The 15,887-nt window shown below is 40.9% G+C and overlaps 1 protein-coding gene across 1 annotated transcript; it reads right to left on the bottom strand.

Moving 5' to 3' along the window:
• Nucleotides 1-10,802: 10,802 nt before the first annotated feature.
• Nucleotides 10,803-15,852, bottom strand: dnajc24 (DnaJ (Hsp40) homolog, subfamily C, member 24). The gene is made up of 4 exons (XM_027273162.1): nucleotides 15,675-15,852; nucleotides 14,658-14,793; nucleotides 12,089-12,157; nucleotides 10,803-11,828 (listed from the first exon to the last, which is right to left on the bottom strand). The coding sequence occupies exons 1-4, from the start codon at nucleotides 15,774-15,776 to the stop codon at nucleotides 11,635-11,637; spliced, it is 501 nt and encodes a 166-aa protein (XP_027128963.1). The 5' UTR covers nucleotides 15,777-15,852; the 3' UTR covers nucleotides 10,803-11,634.
• Between the last annotated feature and the right edge of the window lie 35 nt (nucleotides 15,853-15,887).

The raw sequence follows: 15,887 nt of genomic DNA, 5'->3' as shown, positions 1-15,887 counted from the left end.
TTTGTGTTGACCATTCGTGCACATTTGCACAGCCTGGTGGAGTCAGCATAATAGAGCCACAGCTCTGGTTCTGGTTCTAATTGTAGTGTGTGATTTAAACAACAAATGATGACAAGAGACACGTGTGGAGTCACGTGTTCAGAGCATTGTCTCACACTTTGGTTTGACTTGTTCAAAGTCTGGTGTCTGGTGCAGAGATCCACTGGATTATCACATCTCTAGTCTCAGAGCACTCACTCATCTTTGATTCTGAGCAGCCCTTTGAGCCATGGTGAAGTATTCTTTAGTACTGCTGGGGGAGTTTTGTATAACATTTGCAGATAGTGATGCTGCTCAGCAGTTCTTAAATAAAGCAGGGCTTCTAGCATGTAGCATTTGAAAGAAGGAATTATGTGCAAGAATTATTAATCTGATACAAAGGACTAATGGTGATTTATTACAATTCCTTGGCTGCAGAAAAGCATTGGTGTTTTTTTCTTTTTTCATGTATTATTAAATACCAAACAAATCTTATTTCTTGTAATATTATTCAAATATATAAAATGTATTGGATTTTCTAATTACACAAGATAAGACAAACAGACATTTGTGATGTATTTGTGATGTTTGAAACAATAAGTTAAAAATAAGAATGAAGAATTATTACACATTTTTCTGGACAAAGCATTCTTTATATGAATCATATAATTCAAGAAATGGCAACAAAGTGAAGAAGTCCAAAGAATGAAAATGAAGGAAAAGGTAGAAGAGCTTGAAAAAGACTTAATAAAGACATCTCTCCTCTGACACGTCTGTCACTGCTCTTTTCTTCTCCTCTGTGGTCCTGTAGAGATGGAGGAGCAGCAGCTGACAGCTCCGCTGTCCTCCTGTGCTTCACTTCATTATGACAGCACATGTAGAAGAAGAGCAGCTAATGACAGAACATTCGCTCTCTGTCATCAGGTCACGTCTGACAAGCTTCTCCTGTCAAAGCTTTTAAACTGTTTTATTCTCTGTGCCCTGACTGCCTCCAGCTGTCCACACAGCCACTCAGCATGTGATGATGGACTCCTCTTTTCCTCTTTGTCTTCTTCCTTCTCTTTTAACAGAGAGGACAGGAAATATATGCTGAAGTGTTTTTTTCTTTGCTATTTCATACAGCACCAAAGCATAGAAAAATCCTCATTTGATCTGTCCATGCTGAAGCTGAGCAGCTCATCTTTTCACTTTCCTTCCCTGCTTTTCGTGCACATGAAACAGTCACAGTAAACTCACCTCCACCTCTGTGCTCCACCTCCACCACCTCTGTGCTCTTTGAACTTTACAGGAGACAGTTAGATGTCAGAATTACAGCTCTGTTGGTTTGTCGACACGTTTAGACACATCTTGCTTGATATGAAATTAAATAAATATTTATATTTATATATATTATATAATAAAGTTTTGATGTAAAGACACATATTTTTATTGATCCAAATGTGAAGGCTTGCCAGAAAATGGAATGGTTACTCTGACTGCTGCTTATTTAATAATAAATAATAAATGATAATTGAAGGGTGCTTTTTTTTTTTCTTATTGTGCCCTGCATAAGAAAATGATGAACAAAAAACATATTTTTACAGACTTATCTGACTTTAGAATAAACTTTTATAAACCGTGCATAAGAAATAATGATTCAAAGATATTTTACACTCCCGATCAAGGTGGTCAAGTGTTTTTGGCAACTAATTACCAACATCTAGACAACAACCTTAATTCTGAACTGATTTCATCATTTTGATGTATCTATTCATTCACCAGCATGCTTGATTTCTGTGATACTACAAGAATTATAAATTCAAAGAATTATGAATTTGTCTGAACAAACGTAAAAATGAAAGTGTTTTCTGAGGCTGCCTCTGTGGCTCCTGATAATAATAGACAGACAATAGTGTGGCAGGAGATGAGGGCAGAGAGCCGAGCAGAGCAGGGGGGCAGGTAGTGAGGGGCATATTAAGCAGAGAGGACAGTGCAGGGAGTGGGGGTCCAGGGCCTATTGGGGGCCTGTGAGCCAACACAGATTACTCACGCTTAACCTGGACTGAAGCAGCTTAGCTCCGGCCAGGACACACTGCTCTCTATTCTATTCTGCTCTATTCAGTGGGCAGCCCTCTTCCTCTGGAGACCCCCAGTCCAATAGCTTCAGTGCGTTGTGGGGGTGTTCTTTATAGGATAATACTGTCAAATTGTTACTTGTTCAGTGTTTAATATTTTGGGCTGTGGTGACATATTATATATATTATATTAATTTAATATGTGGATGTAAAGTACATTTGATTTGATGTTTGTGATGTTCTATTTTGTTTGTCCTCTTGTGTTAGCAGCTGACTGCAATTTCAACTTTAACTCAAAACTTCGTAGAGTCCTTGTGATCCTGGACGGATTCATTGAATGGCCCCATGACTTCTCCTCTAGCGCCCCATTCAGGACAAACTTCACATTTTTAGCATCAGCAGTGGACATCATGAAAGGAAATGAGGGAAATGTTGTTGTGATTATCTGAACAGAAAACAGTCCATTTTTCTGTTCTATCATTCTTTATGTTGAATTATGTGCATAACTGTGGACAAATTCAAAAAGGTATTCAAAATGTATTTTCAGCTGAACTGCTGTGCACCAAATAAAACTCAGCTGCAAGACAATTACATGGGACTGAACATATTTTTCTGATAATTAGTGCCAATACATTATCATGTCAAGAAACTATCCTGTGAATTTACATTTTTTTTATACGTGTGTATACGCTGCTTTATAGAAAATTAAAGGAAATCATTTTTGAATGTTGTTGAAAAAAGTGATATCTATTATTTTTGTTGGCCAAACTATTTAAACACAAGACACAGAATCTGTTCACATCAGTCAGATTTTATTTGGGCTTGTGGGAGATTTCAACATTTCTACTACTCACTACTCATGACTTATTTCAACACATTTTAAAAATGTCCAATGGTCCATCCTCATGTAAAAAAAAAGAGAGAAAAAAGTCACAGTTTCAACATTGAAGTTTGTGGCAACCCTTATAGTCAACATGTTTTGGATGCATTTACAAAGGGAAATAATCTGAGAAAAGATTGGATCATACATTCATAGGGTGAACCCAAATTCCACCACATTCCCCTGATAGACGGCTCATTTCTCTCTCAGACTTGCCTCAGGCATCTCTTCTCTTTACCTTCTGTGAGGTTAAAGATTTGAGTGAAGGGGAAGGACCTGTGCTGTGAATCACTGACAGAGAGGTGACAACAAAGACAAAGAGCTGTTGAGATGTAAAGAGAAAAATGAAGAGAACGTGACTGTGACAGTCAGGCCTTGCATGTGTTTGAATCATATATTATATATTTCAAAATCATTTGAATGCTACATTGACCTGACAAGTCACAAAGAGTCACATAAAAGTCTGACAAAACATGCCAAGTCAAGTGTACTGATCTTACTGTGTGAAATCACGTGAATGGGTCCAAGAGACATCACGAGACACGTACAAGAACTGTGACACGCTAACAAGATGGACGTTGTTGACAATCTGTACATGCAACACCCTCTGCCAGGAGGGACGGACAGTCCCCCAAGGCAAAATGTGGATGTACAAGAGAACGAACTGGACAGAGGGCTGGAGGCAGGGCTCCGTTCATTCTGCTTAGCGGCACATGAAGCCAAATAACTTTAGTTTGTGGGCGTACATTTACCCAGATCATCATCTCTGTGCTGGGAGGGAGGGAGAGAGAGAGAGAGAGAGAGAGACCAAAACAACACACACACACACACACACACACACACACACTCACAGTCAGAGTGTGTTGAGGGCTTCACTGATTGTTCTCCTGGTCATTCATCAAGCTGAGGAGCAGAGAAGCTTTAAGCTAATAACGAGCTAAGAGCATGCTAATGAGTTGACAGGGTCTGAGTGTCTCTGAGGTCTTGTCTGCTACAGCCAATTAGTTAGCACCCGATGGGACATCAATTTTTATTAACAAGGTGGCTGCTGACTTTAAAGGCTTGAGACAATTACATGTGCCCGACTGTTTCATTCCACTTTTTTTTCTTTTATTATATATTAAAAACAACACTGCATTGCATTTTTTTAAATTCATTTTCATCCATACCTAAATCTAAAGACGTATGTGTTTCATTTTGAAAAATAAAAGCTTCTAGTGCCTAATCAATGGCTAATCTTTGAAGGAAGACAAAAGGCACACAGAGTGATCTTTGGGCTCTTTGTCGTTGTTCTATAATCTTCTGTAAAGTGAGTCTAACGCTGTACACATCCCACACTAAATCTCTCCTGACTTCTTTTTTGTTACATTTTCTGTCTAAACAATGAACGTGTCTAATTCTCCCATGTTTGAATGCATGGTTCATCATCGACATTCTTTCTTCTTCCTTTGTGATTGAGTCTGTAAGTCAGAAAATTAAATTTACGAGCACTCACACTCATTATAATACTGTTTTATTTTTATTTTTTTAAGACATTTTTTTTTGTTTGTTTTTTATAGAGACAGTTTGAAGAGTGACAGGAATGTGGAGAGAGAGATGTAGAATGACATGCAGCAGAGAGCCACAGGTCAGATTCAAACCCTGGGCTTCTGCAGCAAGGACTGAGCCTTTGGACATGGGGCGGATGCTCTACCAACTGAGCTAAACACCGCCCCATAATCCTGTTTTATTAAAAAGAAAGTCTTTTGGAACAGCATTTAAACACACATTCAAATATTTTCCCATAATCTGAAGAAATTAGAATAATTCTTCATGTCACTTGTTCCAGATGTTTACAAGGGTTTAGGCTGACAGTATATTATCACAGTATATAATCCACATTACCACCATTTGCCTTTCAGGGACTTATTAAAGGCCAATGCCACCATTTCACAGTTATTATCCTGACAGTTATTCAGCACCTCCATCAACACCCCCACCCTCCCTCTATCAACCTTCCACCACTGTCAGCCACCCAAACAGAAACACAGACAGAGGCAGAGAGACACAGACTGAGGTGAGCATCAGCTGACGGAGAGAGAGAGAGACAGAGAGAGACAGAGAGAGAGAGACAGAGAGAGAGAGAGACAGAGAGAGAACTAAATAGGCCTATTTGCAGGCAGTCAGAGTGAGAAAGGATGAAGGGAAGAGAAAGGGAGAGGAGAGGTAGGGGGTTGGAGACAGAAAGTGATCTAAGGGGTCTAATTGCAGGATAGAGAGATAGAGCTTTGAAAGAGAGCGACAAGATGCACTGTAAAACATGCTGTGAGCAGACTGCCTGAAAGCAGAGCTCCATAGTTTGTTGAAGTCCCTCAGACTTATTCAGACTGAATGTGAATGACTACAAAACACTTCATTTGGAGGTAAAAGTGAAAAGAATCAAGTCTTTAACAGTGTCAGAATTGTGTGAGCTCGCCCAACGTGGTTGGTTTGTTTGTTCTGGGCTACAGTAGAAACAGAAACACGGCATCTGTAGATCTAAAAGTTAAGAGCACAACTAATCTTATTTTCAGGTGAATATACGCGAATGAAACTTCTCACTTCTCGTGTGCACCTTACCCCCGATGCATGATTCCAGAGGTGTTCTAACAAGTCGATGCACTGTGTACTTGTTTAGTGTTTTTAAAACTGAATAATACAATAAAAGAATAAACAATATATTAGCTATAATATAAAAGAATCATGCAATACAAATATGATGTTATTGATTAATCAGACTAAAGTCAACCACTGAGCAGACAAATGAAACACACCCACAATGTTGTGTGACCAACACACACACAACACAAGCTGTTGTGTATTTTTAAGGCTGTGGCTCGGAGGTAGAGCTGGTCGTCCACTAATCAGATGATCGGCGCTTCGATCCTCCGCTCCTCCAGTCTGCATGTTGAAGTGTCCTTGGGCAAGATACTGAACCCAAATTGCTCCTGAATGTGTATGAATGGTTAGATCCTCAAACTGATGAGCAGTTGGCACCTTGCATGGCAGCCAGTGCCATCAGTGTGTGAATGTGTGTGAATGAGATATGTAGTGTAAAGTGCTTTGAGTGGTCAGAAGACTAGAAAGGTGTTATATAAGTACAGTCCATTTACCATTTAGTGAGATGAGAGAGGATGAGTGAATAAGGAAATGTTATGCATTGAATGAACAAGCCCAGAGGATTAACCAAATGCTCCCTCCTGGCTGGAGCATCTGATCTGCCACCAGGCCTCTGAAGTTAGTCCTTGGTAATTTAGTAATATGTTTGTGTTGATTTGTTCTGTACACTGACATCCATTGCACGTCTGTCCGTCCTGGGAGAGGGATCCCTCCTCTGTGGCTCTTCCTGAGGTTTCTTCCACCTTTTTTCCCTGTTAAAGGTTTTTTGTGGGCAAGTTTTTCCTCACTGGAACCGAGGGTCTAAGGACAGAGGGTGTCACTCCCTGTACAGATTGTAAAGCCCTCTGAGGCAAATGTACTTTGTGACTTTGGGCTATACAAATAACATTTGAATTGATTTGATTTGGTAGTAGTTTGTCTTGTGTTCCAGCAGAGGGCATTCCACTATCAGCTTGACCTGTTACATACCCTGCTGACCAGAGCAGCTGTTCAGTAAACTAATCTTATGTTCATCCTAAGTGGGCAATCATGGATACCAAAGCTTCTGTGAAGCAGTATGTACAACACATTTGGGTTCCACAATGTATCTGCCAAAGCAACTAACAAAGAAAAGGTTGTCTGTCGACCCTGTACAAAGCAGATGCCTTCCTAGGACAGATGAGCAGAGCAATGTCAAGTGTACATTTTCGTCCAAATCCATTTTCCTCACCTTGGTCAGGAGAGAATCTCATAAAATGCAGCTGAATACACTCTTGGTTGGGACTTGATGTACATCCTTGACATTGGAAGCAGTGGTTGACAAAACCATTTCACCATGTTGGCATGTTGTCATAAATTAGTTCATGCTGCAGTTTCCATTGGTACTATGTCAGCTTAAAAAGTTCATCTTGAAATCTCCACTCAACTCAAGGTCTGTTTAGTTGCTGTTTAACAACACTCTTGGTTCTATGTATGTAAGATGCTTTGTATAAGAGTACCTGACAAATAAAAGTGATGAGTTAATACACAAGGGTGTCTTTAAAGTGTGATGGATAGATACAGTTCAAGAGACAGTTTGGGTGATCTATAGTATTCTTAACTACATTCACTCTGAGGTCCAGTCTGTAGCTCTTCTGGAGCTTTCTGCACTGACATTTGCTCAATTTTTACTGAATATTGAAATTCATTTTTTTTGTCAGAGTTTTAATTTAAACTTAATTTAAAACTTTAAATTAGAACAACAGTTTTGAAAACAGTTAAATAACGACAGCTCAGTCAACGAAGGCCAGCTGCCTTCCAGCCTCCCCAAAGAAAAAGGACAAATATGCAAAGTTTGGGTGTTGATTTCATTTTGAACCTGAACAGTTTTCAACCTGTCTGACCATTTTATTAAATCTCAGCAATGAACTTATTACTGACAAATCCCCAATCTAATAACCCCAAGTTGTAATAAGCTGGAACATTGTTTAACTAATTATGAGTTGATTTACGGTATTTAAATTGATGATAAGATTTTACAGTGTATGGTCAGGAGAGGGGTGGGGTTCTGGGGTGGGGTGGCTGCTTGGTAGAAAGTGATCTAAAGCGCTCTAATTGTAGGTGGTGTGTTGGTGAAAGTGATTTTGTGTCCCAGCACGTCTCTGTGTGTCTGTCACATCAATATTCTACCAACCCCTCATTTAAACATCAGCTGTCAACCCCCCACCCCCACCACCACCTTCCTCCCACCTACACACATACACCACCCTCCACCCCCGCTATCAGTGTGTCCTAATATCAGAAACTGTCCTACACTGCTGAACGCTCCTGACCACTATGGCTGATTGTCACAATGCTGACAATGAGAGAAAATCATTAGTGGAGAACACAGCCCACCCTCCTTCTAGTCTGTTAAACCCTAACTTTCTCTGGCTCCACCCTTCTTCTACTCACTTCCTCTAAGGATGGTAGATGGATGGATGGATGGATGGATGGATGGATGGATGGATGGATGGATGGATGGATGGATGGATTAGGGGGGATAATAGATGAGAGACGATCATCACTTGGAGCCTCTGTCAGCTGTGACCTTTGCAGGCTGAGTGACCAGAGAGAGAGCAGAGTCATTACCAGCCTTCATCCCTTTGTGTGTCTGTCGCAGCCCCGCAGAGAGCAGAATAGCTCTGTCATTTAGGACGCCGGTTCTCAACCTGGGGGTCAGGACCCCTAGGTGGTCACAGGATAATTTTTCAGGGTCATAGGATATAGTTTTATTATACAAATGATTAGCTTTTTTCCCTATTATTATGCTTTTTTTTCTTTGTTGCATTCACTCAACCTTCTGTGATAATTAACTACAAGAAACACCATGAAGACGGAATCTCATACTGCAGTTTAACTGCTCACTGCTCTATGTATTATGGAGCATGATTGCAAGATTTGGTGTATTCTTGTTTTTACTCTGTAATCTAGGTTCAAACTTCACAGGGGTCAAACAGGAGAAAATGTAATTCCATAAAATATAATGTGCACATCATTTTTATTTGAAAGAAAATCAAACTGCATGATGCATAGATGATGATAATTGCCATGTGCGCAGGTGTGTCCTCAGCTCAAGTCACAAAGCAATTAGATAAACATGAGACATAATCATATCTACACTTTTAAATTTTATTTCATTTCCAGAAATGCGGGAAGAGGATCGGGCGCAGTGTGAACATGTATGTGATCCATGTTCCTGTTTCTGCTTTTGAAGAGAGACGTCTGTGTGTAATGTGGTTGATGAGTGTTAGGTATGCTCAGCAGCACCGTGCCAGCTCAGAGGCAAGTTCAGACATGCAGCGAGGACACCAGAGTGTACAGATGCCCCTCACTCTGCCTGAATAAAAACTCACACATCGACTCTGTAGGGAATGGACCATCACTACTGCTTTAGCATCAAGTTACCTTGGAACAATCCCCATGATGGTATCGCTGCTGCTCCTGACAACCTCTATACACAGCACTGCTGAGGGCCTGACAGCACACACAACAAGGGATAAAGTATCACCTCCACAGGGCTTGGCGTTTAAAGAAAAAACCTGTTTCACTAAACTAATTCAATTAGGCAGAAAATTCTAGTTGGGTGTCACAGCTAAGCAGTTCCATTAAGTAGAGAAAAATGTACACACGCTACACAGTCAGCTGCATGATCTTTCAGACAGCACTGATCATGATGGAAGTGCTGTGTGTGTGTGTGTGTGTAGTAAAGTTCATCTGTGGCCACACAAGGTGGTCTCAAATGACCTGCACGGGGCGAGTCCCCCTGCTCAGGGGGTGAAGGGTCAGAGCTCAGATCAAGCCCCCAAAGAAGAGCACCAGACTCTAAAGCTAATTTAACATGGACAAACCATGGACAACACGTCTGTTAAGTGACACACACTGGCCCAAAAAAGATGTACACTGTGGAAAGAAGCTGTAAAATGGTGGGTACATTTGTATCTAGTTTTATGCATCATTTTTAACATTTGTCAGGGTGCAATGTGTCAGATTTAGGGGACTCTTTTTTTCCAGATTATGGCAGAAATGTAATATTTACAATAAAATAAAGATCTCTTTCTATCTGCAACAGCTGTCAGTCATAGAATATGGTAAATGGACTGTACTTACTGTACTATAGTAGTCTTCTGACCACTATATCTCATTCACCCATTCACACACTGATGGCATTGGCTGCCATGCAAAGTGCCAACTGCTCATACATTTGGGGATCAGTATCTTGTCCAAGGACACTTGGACATGCAGACTGCACGAACTGCCAACATTATAAGCCTGTCTTCTACAGAATGCACAAACCAAACACTGGCTAGGAAGGAGAGGGTGAGGCAAGGCGGTGTTTACATCATCAAGTCATTTTAATGTGGAATGTCATCTTAGTATTGTTGTGGTGATTCAAACCACCCCGAATTCTGTAGACCTGATGTAGAGCAGAGAGATATTGAGTTTAAAGAAGACAAAGACAAGTACTCCAGTTTCACCTGTTGCAAGAGGGAGAACACAGCTTTGACAGACTCCGCAGTCCGTTCACCATCACACCCAGCTGAGTTCTGAACTCTCTCAGGCTCCAGCTAGTTTTATTAAATCACACAAACGGTTACATATTTGTTATTATCTTCATACAGGGTAGTCTGCTGAGTTCAGCCGATGCCCGGGTGTGTGTGTGTGCTCTTTTCTTGGACCATCGTGTCCTTGGGTACACTCTGTGCCTAGATTCAGATGCCTTGTAACAGTTTCTAGTTGTGCTCACACACATACCTCAGGCGTGGGATTGCACTCAGACACAAACTGTAATCTGCAAAAACACTCTGCTGGTTATACAACATTCTTAAAAGCAATAGTTCAACATAATCACACAGTTTAATATTCTTAAATGATTATTAGGCACTTCAGATAATATAATCCACAATAGTAAGATGTTCTGTGTCTGCTTTCAGTTCTAACCAAGGGGAGTCTCCTATTTCTCTGCTTATCTGCTCGTCTCTCTCTTTGTGTGTAGGCCTTGAACCTGCAACTCCTGCAAAACACTTATACTAGTTACACAACACTCAAAAGCAATATACTCTGTGTGACCTTATACTTACACAGATACATTTAACACACATCTATTTTAATTCAAACATTATTATACATTTCCACAGTATATTACATAAATAAATATGCCTGTGAAGTTAATTCTGAATTACATGAGGCCACAAATAAATATAAATGAGACGTGGTTCAATAAATAAAATGGTTTATTTTATTTCATAATGCTGCTTCTGCTCCACAGGACTGACAACAGATCCGCAGAAAATGACCACATTAGGAAGAAAATGACCACATTAGGAAAAAAAAAAATCACCATGTATCCATGTATCCATAAAACCTATTCATTATTATTTTGATGTAATACAGGGGTTTTCAAAGTGTGGGATAGTGGGCCTTCCCTAAGAGAACTCAAAAGCAGTGAGTGGAAGTTATGTAACGTCACACATCATCAAATATTAACAAGCCAACCTTGTTTAAAGAACCAAAGTAGCTGACTGACAATAAAATGGATCATGTTTGCCAGGATTAGTCAGCAGGCTGAAGACATTGACATTGTTTACAAAGTAGGGACAGTTACGCAACATCACCTTCACACACTTCAAACTGCTTCATACTGTATGTACAGTCTGCTTTCAGTGAGTCAGCCCTTTTACTGATGTTGTGATGCTTTGCCTCATGGGCCCATGAACAGAGGTCATGGAGATGTTGGACACAAAGTCTGAGATGCTCTGAGTTCTCTTGTTCTGCGGACCACACTGTAAGTTTCCGTTTCCAGTTTAGGAACATCACTAAACTCAGGTTCAGTGTGTCCACAGCTGACGTGGAGAATATTATTCCCCTTTCCCCTGCCAGCGGAATACAAGCATCCAAGCTTTTGGGCAGCTCTAGCTCTTTAGCTTTGGAACTCCCACTGGGCTTAAGATCACTGTGGACAACTTCAGAAAGATGCTCCTTTTCCAATTCTTTAGCAGTCAAAGGTTTTAAAGGAAGTATTACTGTTGGCATTTTAACATCTCGCATTCAACATGTCTTTCTATGCAGTGACCACGTGACGTACACACTCAGGGAACATGTATCACAGCAAACAACCACTCCTCTGTGCTCTCCCTCCTCTGTTCCCTCCTGTTCATCATCCTGCTGTCTTCTCTGTGTCTCCTCCTCTGAGACGATAAAGCCTCCTCCACAGCGGCAGCTGTATGTATACACACACTCATCTGAAACAACACACACTTACATTTTAGAAGGAAACCTCAAGATTTACCTTTTAACTTAATCAGTGAGCCTGTAGCGATAGTAAGATCATGACATTTAATAGCAAAGTGAAGTACACTAAGTAAAGAGTATATATAATTATGAATAAGTCATTTGTTAAAAGAAAAATACCTTTATATATATGATACAATAGAAATATGGCTCTGTGTGTATGATGTGAACCATTTTAGCATTTCTTTTAGTGTACATGGTGTGTAGTTACCTTGGTCCCAGGTCATGTCATCAAGACAGACCGTACAATCCACCGGCCAATCCTGTTTGAGTTCCTGAGCTGGAAAAGCATACATGTATCAATAATATAGTACCAGTAGAAGAAAGAGCATCATGCAAGAGCTGCTGTAGACAGTATTATGATTTCATATTCAGCTCTGTATTCAGAGTGAGCAGGACTGGAGTGCAGACTTCCATTGCAGTTTGTTTTTTTCCAAAATCATTTCTGTACATGCAGATCTGTTAAACATAAGCTGACCAGTGACTAAGGATGTGCGATATGTTATCATCAAAAACATTCCCCACGGTAAGAATATGTCACCCCCCGATAAAAACGATAAATTCCCACTGATAACGTATGTATGTGCGCGACACACTCGCAGCCCAACACGCATATAGACAAACATCAGCAGTGGGGAGCTCTGTCCTCATGCTCCAGCCTCCAATCAGACACTCAGATCGGTCAAACCTCCACAGACAGCCTGAGATGTCTCTGAAGCAGAGACTGTCCAGGTGGATTCATGGACTAAACTCTGATCATCTCACTTTGTTCATTTCATGTACCAGCTTTTAAATCTGAGCCTGACTCGCAATTTAGACCGCAAAACATAACGACACAAGTTTAATTTGAACTAAACTAGAAAATGTGACTTTATTCCATTCATTTCAGTTCTGTTAATGTCCTGCACAGACACACTCTCATATACTGTACATCTGAAGGTGAAAACAGCATGAGTGACAAAGACAGAGTACTGATGGCAACCAGCCTTTATGTGTTTGCTATTAGAGGTTCCCCAATTGAAACTTTTAGATAAGAAAGGCATGCACGTCACATCTGACACGCACATTGATTTTTTGAACTTTCATCTGTTCATGAATGTTGTATGCTCATTATATTACATATTTATATATTGTTTTCTGTCACAGGTAGACTTTAAAACACTCACAATGTGACATTTGGAGAACACATGAAGACTCATTCTGGTGCCAATAACAGCATATTTTTTTATTTCTGGTAATAAGAATATTATTATTATTATATATTATTCCATTTCATATTATTATATTACATTTCTGCCACATTGTGTAACACAGTGGACCTTTAAGGTGCTGACAATCTCTGTAACCAAACACACGGAGAGCCTCGGACATGAACGGATGGAGTGAAGGATAAAAAGTGATGGAGGATGGAGCGATGGATGGACTACAGGACAGACTGATGATAGAAGACAGGTGAACAGATGGCTGTTAGTTTTTACAGTTCACTCTTGAGGAAACAGTCATTATCAAGTTCTACAGTTTGACAGTGATAATGACTCTGAACCATTAATTAGTGCCTGGGTTTTAATTAGCGTTACACTGTATGGCGAATAATTACTGCTAAAGTAGTGATGATATAAAATAGGATGAATGATGAGGAGGAGGCTGGAGTTTTCAGGGAGCTTACACACACAGAGTTTCTTACAGTTTTACACCTGAAAGCTCGGTCTGATCATTTGGGAAGTTTCAGTGCCTGCTGTCAGAGTCTTTACTCTGCTGTTGTCGCTCTCGTGTCTCTTTTCTGGGTTCTGTGTTTCACAGGGTGAGCACACAGAGCGGAGGAGAAGTGACTCAGGTTTCATACCAGTTAAGAGGATTGGTGTGGACGACACTATTCTGTTTTTTTAGTGGAGCAGACAAGAAAATATTTTGTTAAAACAGTTCGGTGATGTTGTCTTGACATGCATCGTTCTCTGTGAACTTTTCTGAAGTGATGGAATGCAACATGTTGTCATATGTAAAGTGAGCACTGCACCAGACTCTGTTTAACAGCCTTTTAAATGCTATACTGTCTGTCAGACGGTGGCCTTGTGTGCTCTGATTAGTTGGGCATACAGTTAACACGTGTCATGATTTAGTTTGAATCAAAACTCCACTCATTGCATTTGCTCCTAAAGACCTAGAGAAGTGACATATTTTATTTGAAAATAAGCCAGGTGGATGGATTTATTGATGTGATGCTTGGATCAACTCATAACGGATAATATTCACTACATCACTTCAAAGGAGGAACGATGGGAACTGAAATTATGAAATGAACACACACAGACAATCCTCAAGTGCTTGTATTTATGTCTGTATTCAATCAAATTTGTGGTACAGTCGTCCCTCGCTATAACACGGTTCACTTTTCGCGGACTCGCTGTTTCGCGGATTATTTTAGTGTAATTTACAAAATGTAAAAAGGTGTGTAAAAGTGTGTGGTTAGGGGTGTTACGGCCTTAAAACATGTATAATAATTGTAAAACTTACTTAGTGGATTTCGTTTATTGTGGGTTATTTTTAGAACGTATCCCCCGCGATAAACGAGGGACCACTGTATTTATATTTAAGATAATCTTCTACTCTTTGGGTCACGCATCACGTGATGTTTGTTCATGTCATGTATGAGTATACAAATATGGAAATGAGCCCATGGTCAGAAATATAATTACCAATGAAAAAATAACACTAATAACAGAAGCGTTTCATGTCTCATGAAGTAAATAATGAAGATGAATGGCTGCAGTACATGATGGTACCTCTGCGCTGCAGGTCATACTGTCTCCTGGTGTCCTGGTCACTGAGGATCCTCCAGGCTGCATCCACTTCTAGAAACTTCTTCACAGCTGACTCCACTTCTGAAGATGCCTCACCTCCAAGACGGTCCGGGTGGTACTGTCCACACACACACACACACAGGGACATAAATGTTTCATTTCTGCAGTAACATGGTCCGTCACATTCTGAGCTGTTGACTTGATATTCCTGAGTAAGACACACTCATTTCTGCCTCCTGTCTGATGATGTGATTATACACGAGTCTGTATGGAGTGAAGCAGTGTGCAGACACACGGACACGGACACATGTAGTAGTGAGAGAGACACACAGACAGACAGACAGTCAGACATAGACAGTCAGAGAGACAGTCAGACAGAGACAGACAGACAGACAGACAGACAGACATAGACAGTCAGAGAGACAGTCAGACAGAGACAGTCAGAGAGACAGACAGACAGACAGAGAGTCAGACATAGACAGTCAGACAGAGACAGACAGACAGTCAGACATAGACAGACAGTCAGACAGAGACAGACAGACAGACAGACAGTCAGACAGACAGTCAGACATAGACAGACAGTCAGACAGAGACAGACAGACAGTCAGACAGACAGTCAGACAGACAGACAGAGAGAGACAGACAGACAGAGACAGTCAGACAGAGACAGTCAGAGAGACAGACAGACAGTCAGACAGAGACAGACAGACAGTCAGACATAGACAGTCAGACAGAGACAGACAGACAGTCAGACAGAGACAGACAGACAGTCAGACAGACAGACAGACAGACAGAGAGTCAGACATAGACAGTCAGACAGAGACAGACAGACAGTCAGACATAGACAGACAGTCAGAGAGCCAGTCAGACAGAGACAGACAGACAGACAGACAGACAGACAGAGACAGACAGACAGACAGACAGACAGACAGACAGACAGACAGACAGCACACACACAGACAGACAGACAGTCAGACAGACAGACAGACAGAGTGTCACCTGTAGAGCCAGCTGCTGGTATCTCTGTCTGAGCTGCTGGGCTGAGTCAGCAGAGCTCGCTCCCAGCACAGCGTACAGGTCCTTCTGTGCTGCGTCACACATCCTGCAACACACACCAGCCAACGACACCTAACTAAGCTAAGCTAAGTACCTGTCTGTCTGTCTGTCTGTCTGTGTGTCTGTGTGTCTGTCTGTCTGTCTGTCTGTCTGTCT

The sequence above is a fragment of the Larimichthys crocea genome, chromosome XXI (assembly GCF_000972845.2).
Source record: "Larimichthys crocea isolate SSNF chromosome XXI, L_crocea_2.0, whole genome shotgun sequence".
Classification (NCBI taxonomy): domain Eukaryota; kingdom Metazoa; phylum Chordata; class Actinopteri; family Sciaenidae; genus Larimichthys; species Larimichthys crocea.
The sequence above is the reverse complement of the archived record's forward strand: the minus strand, read 5'-3'. Positions and strand labels throughout refer to the sequence as shown.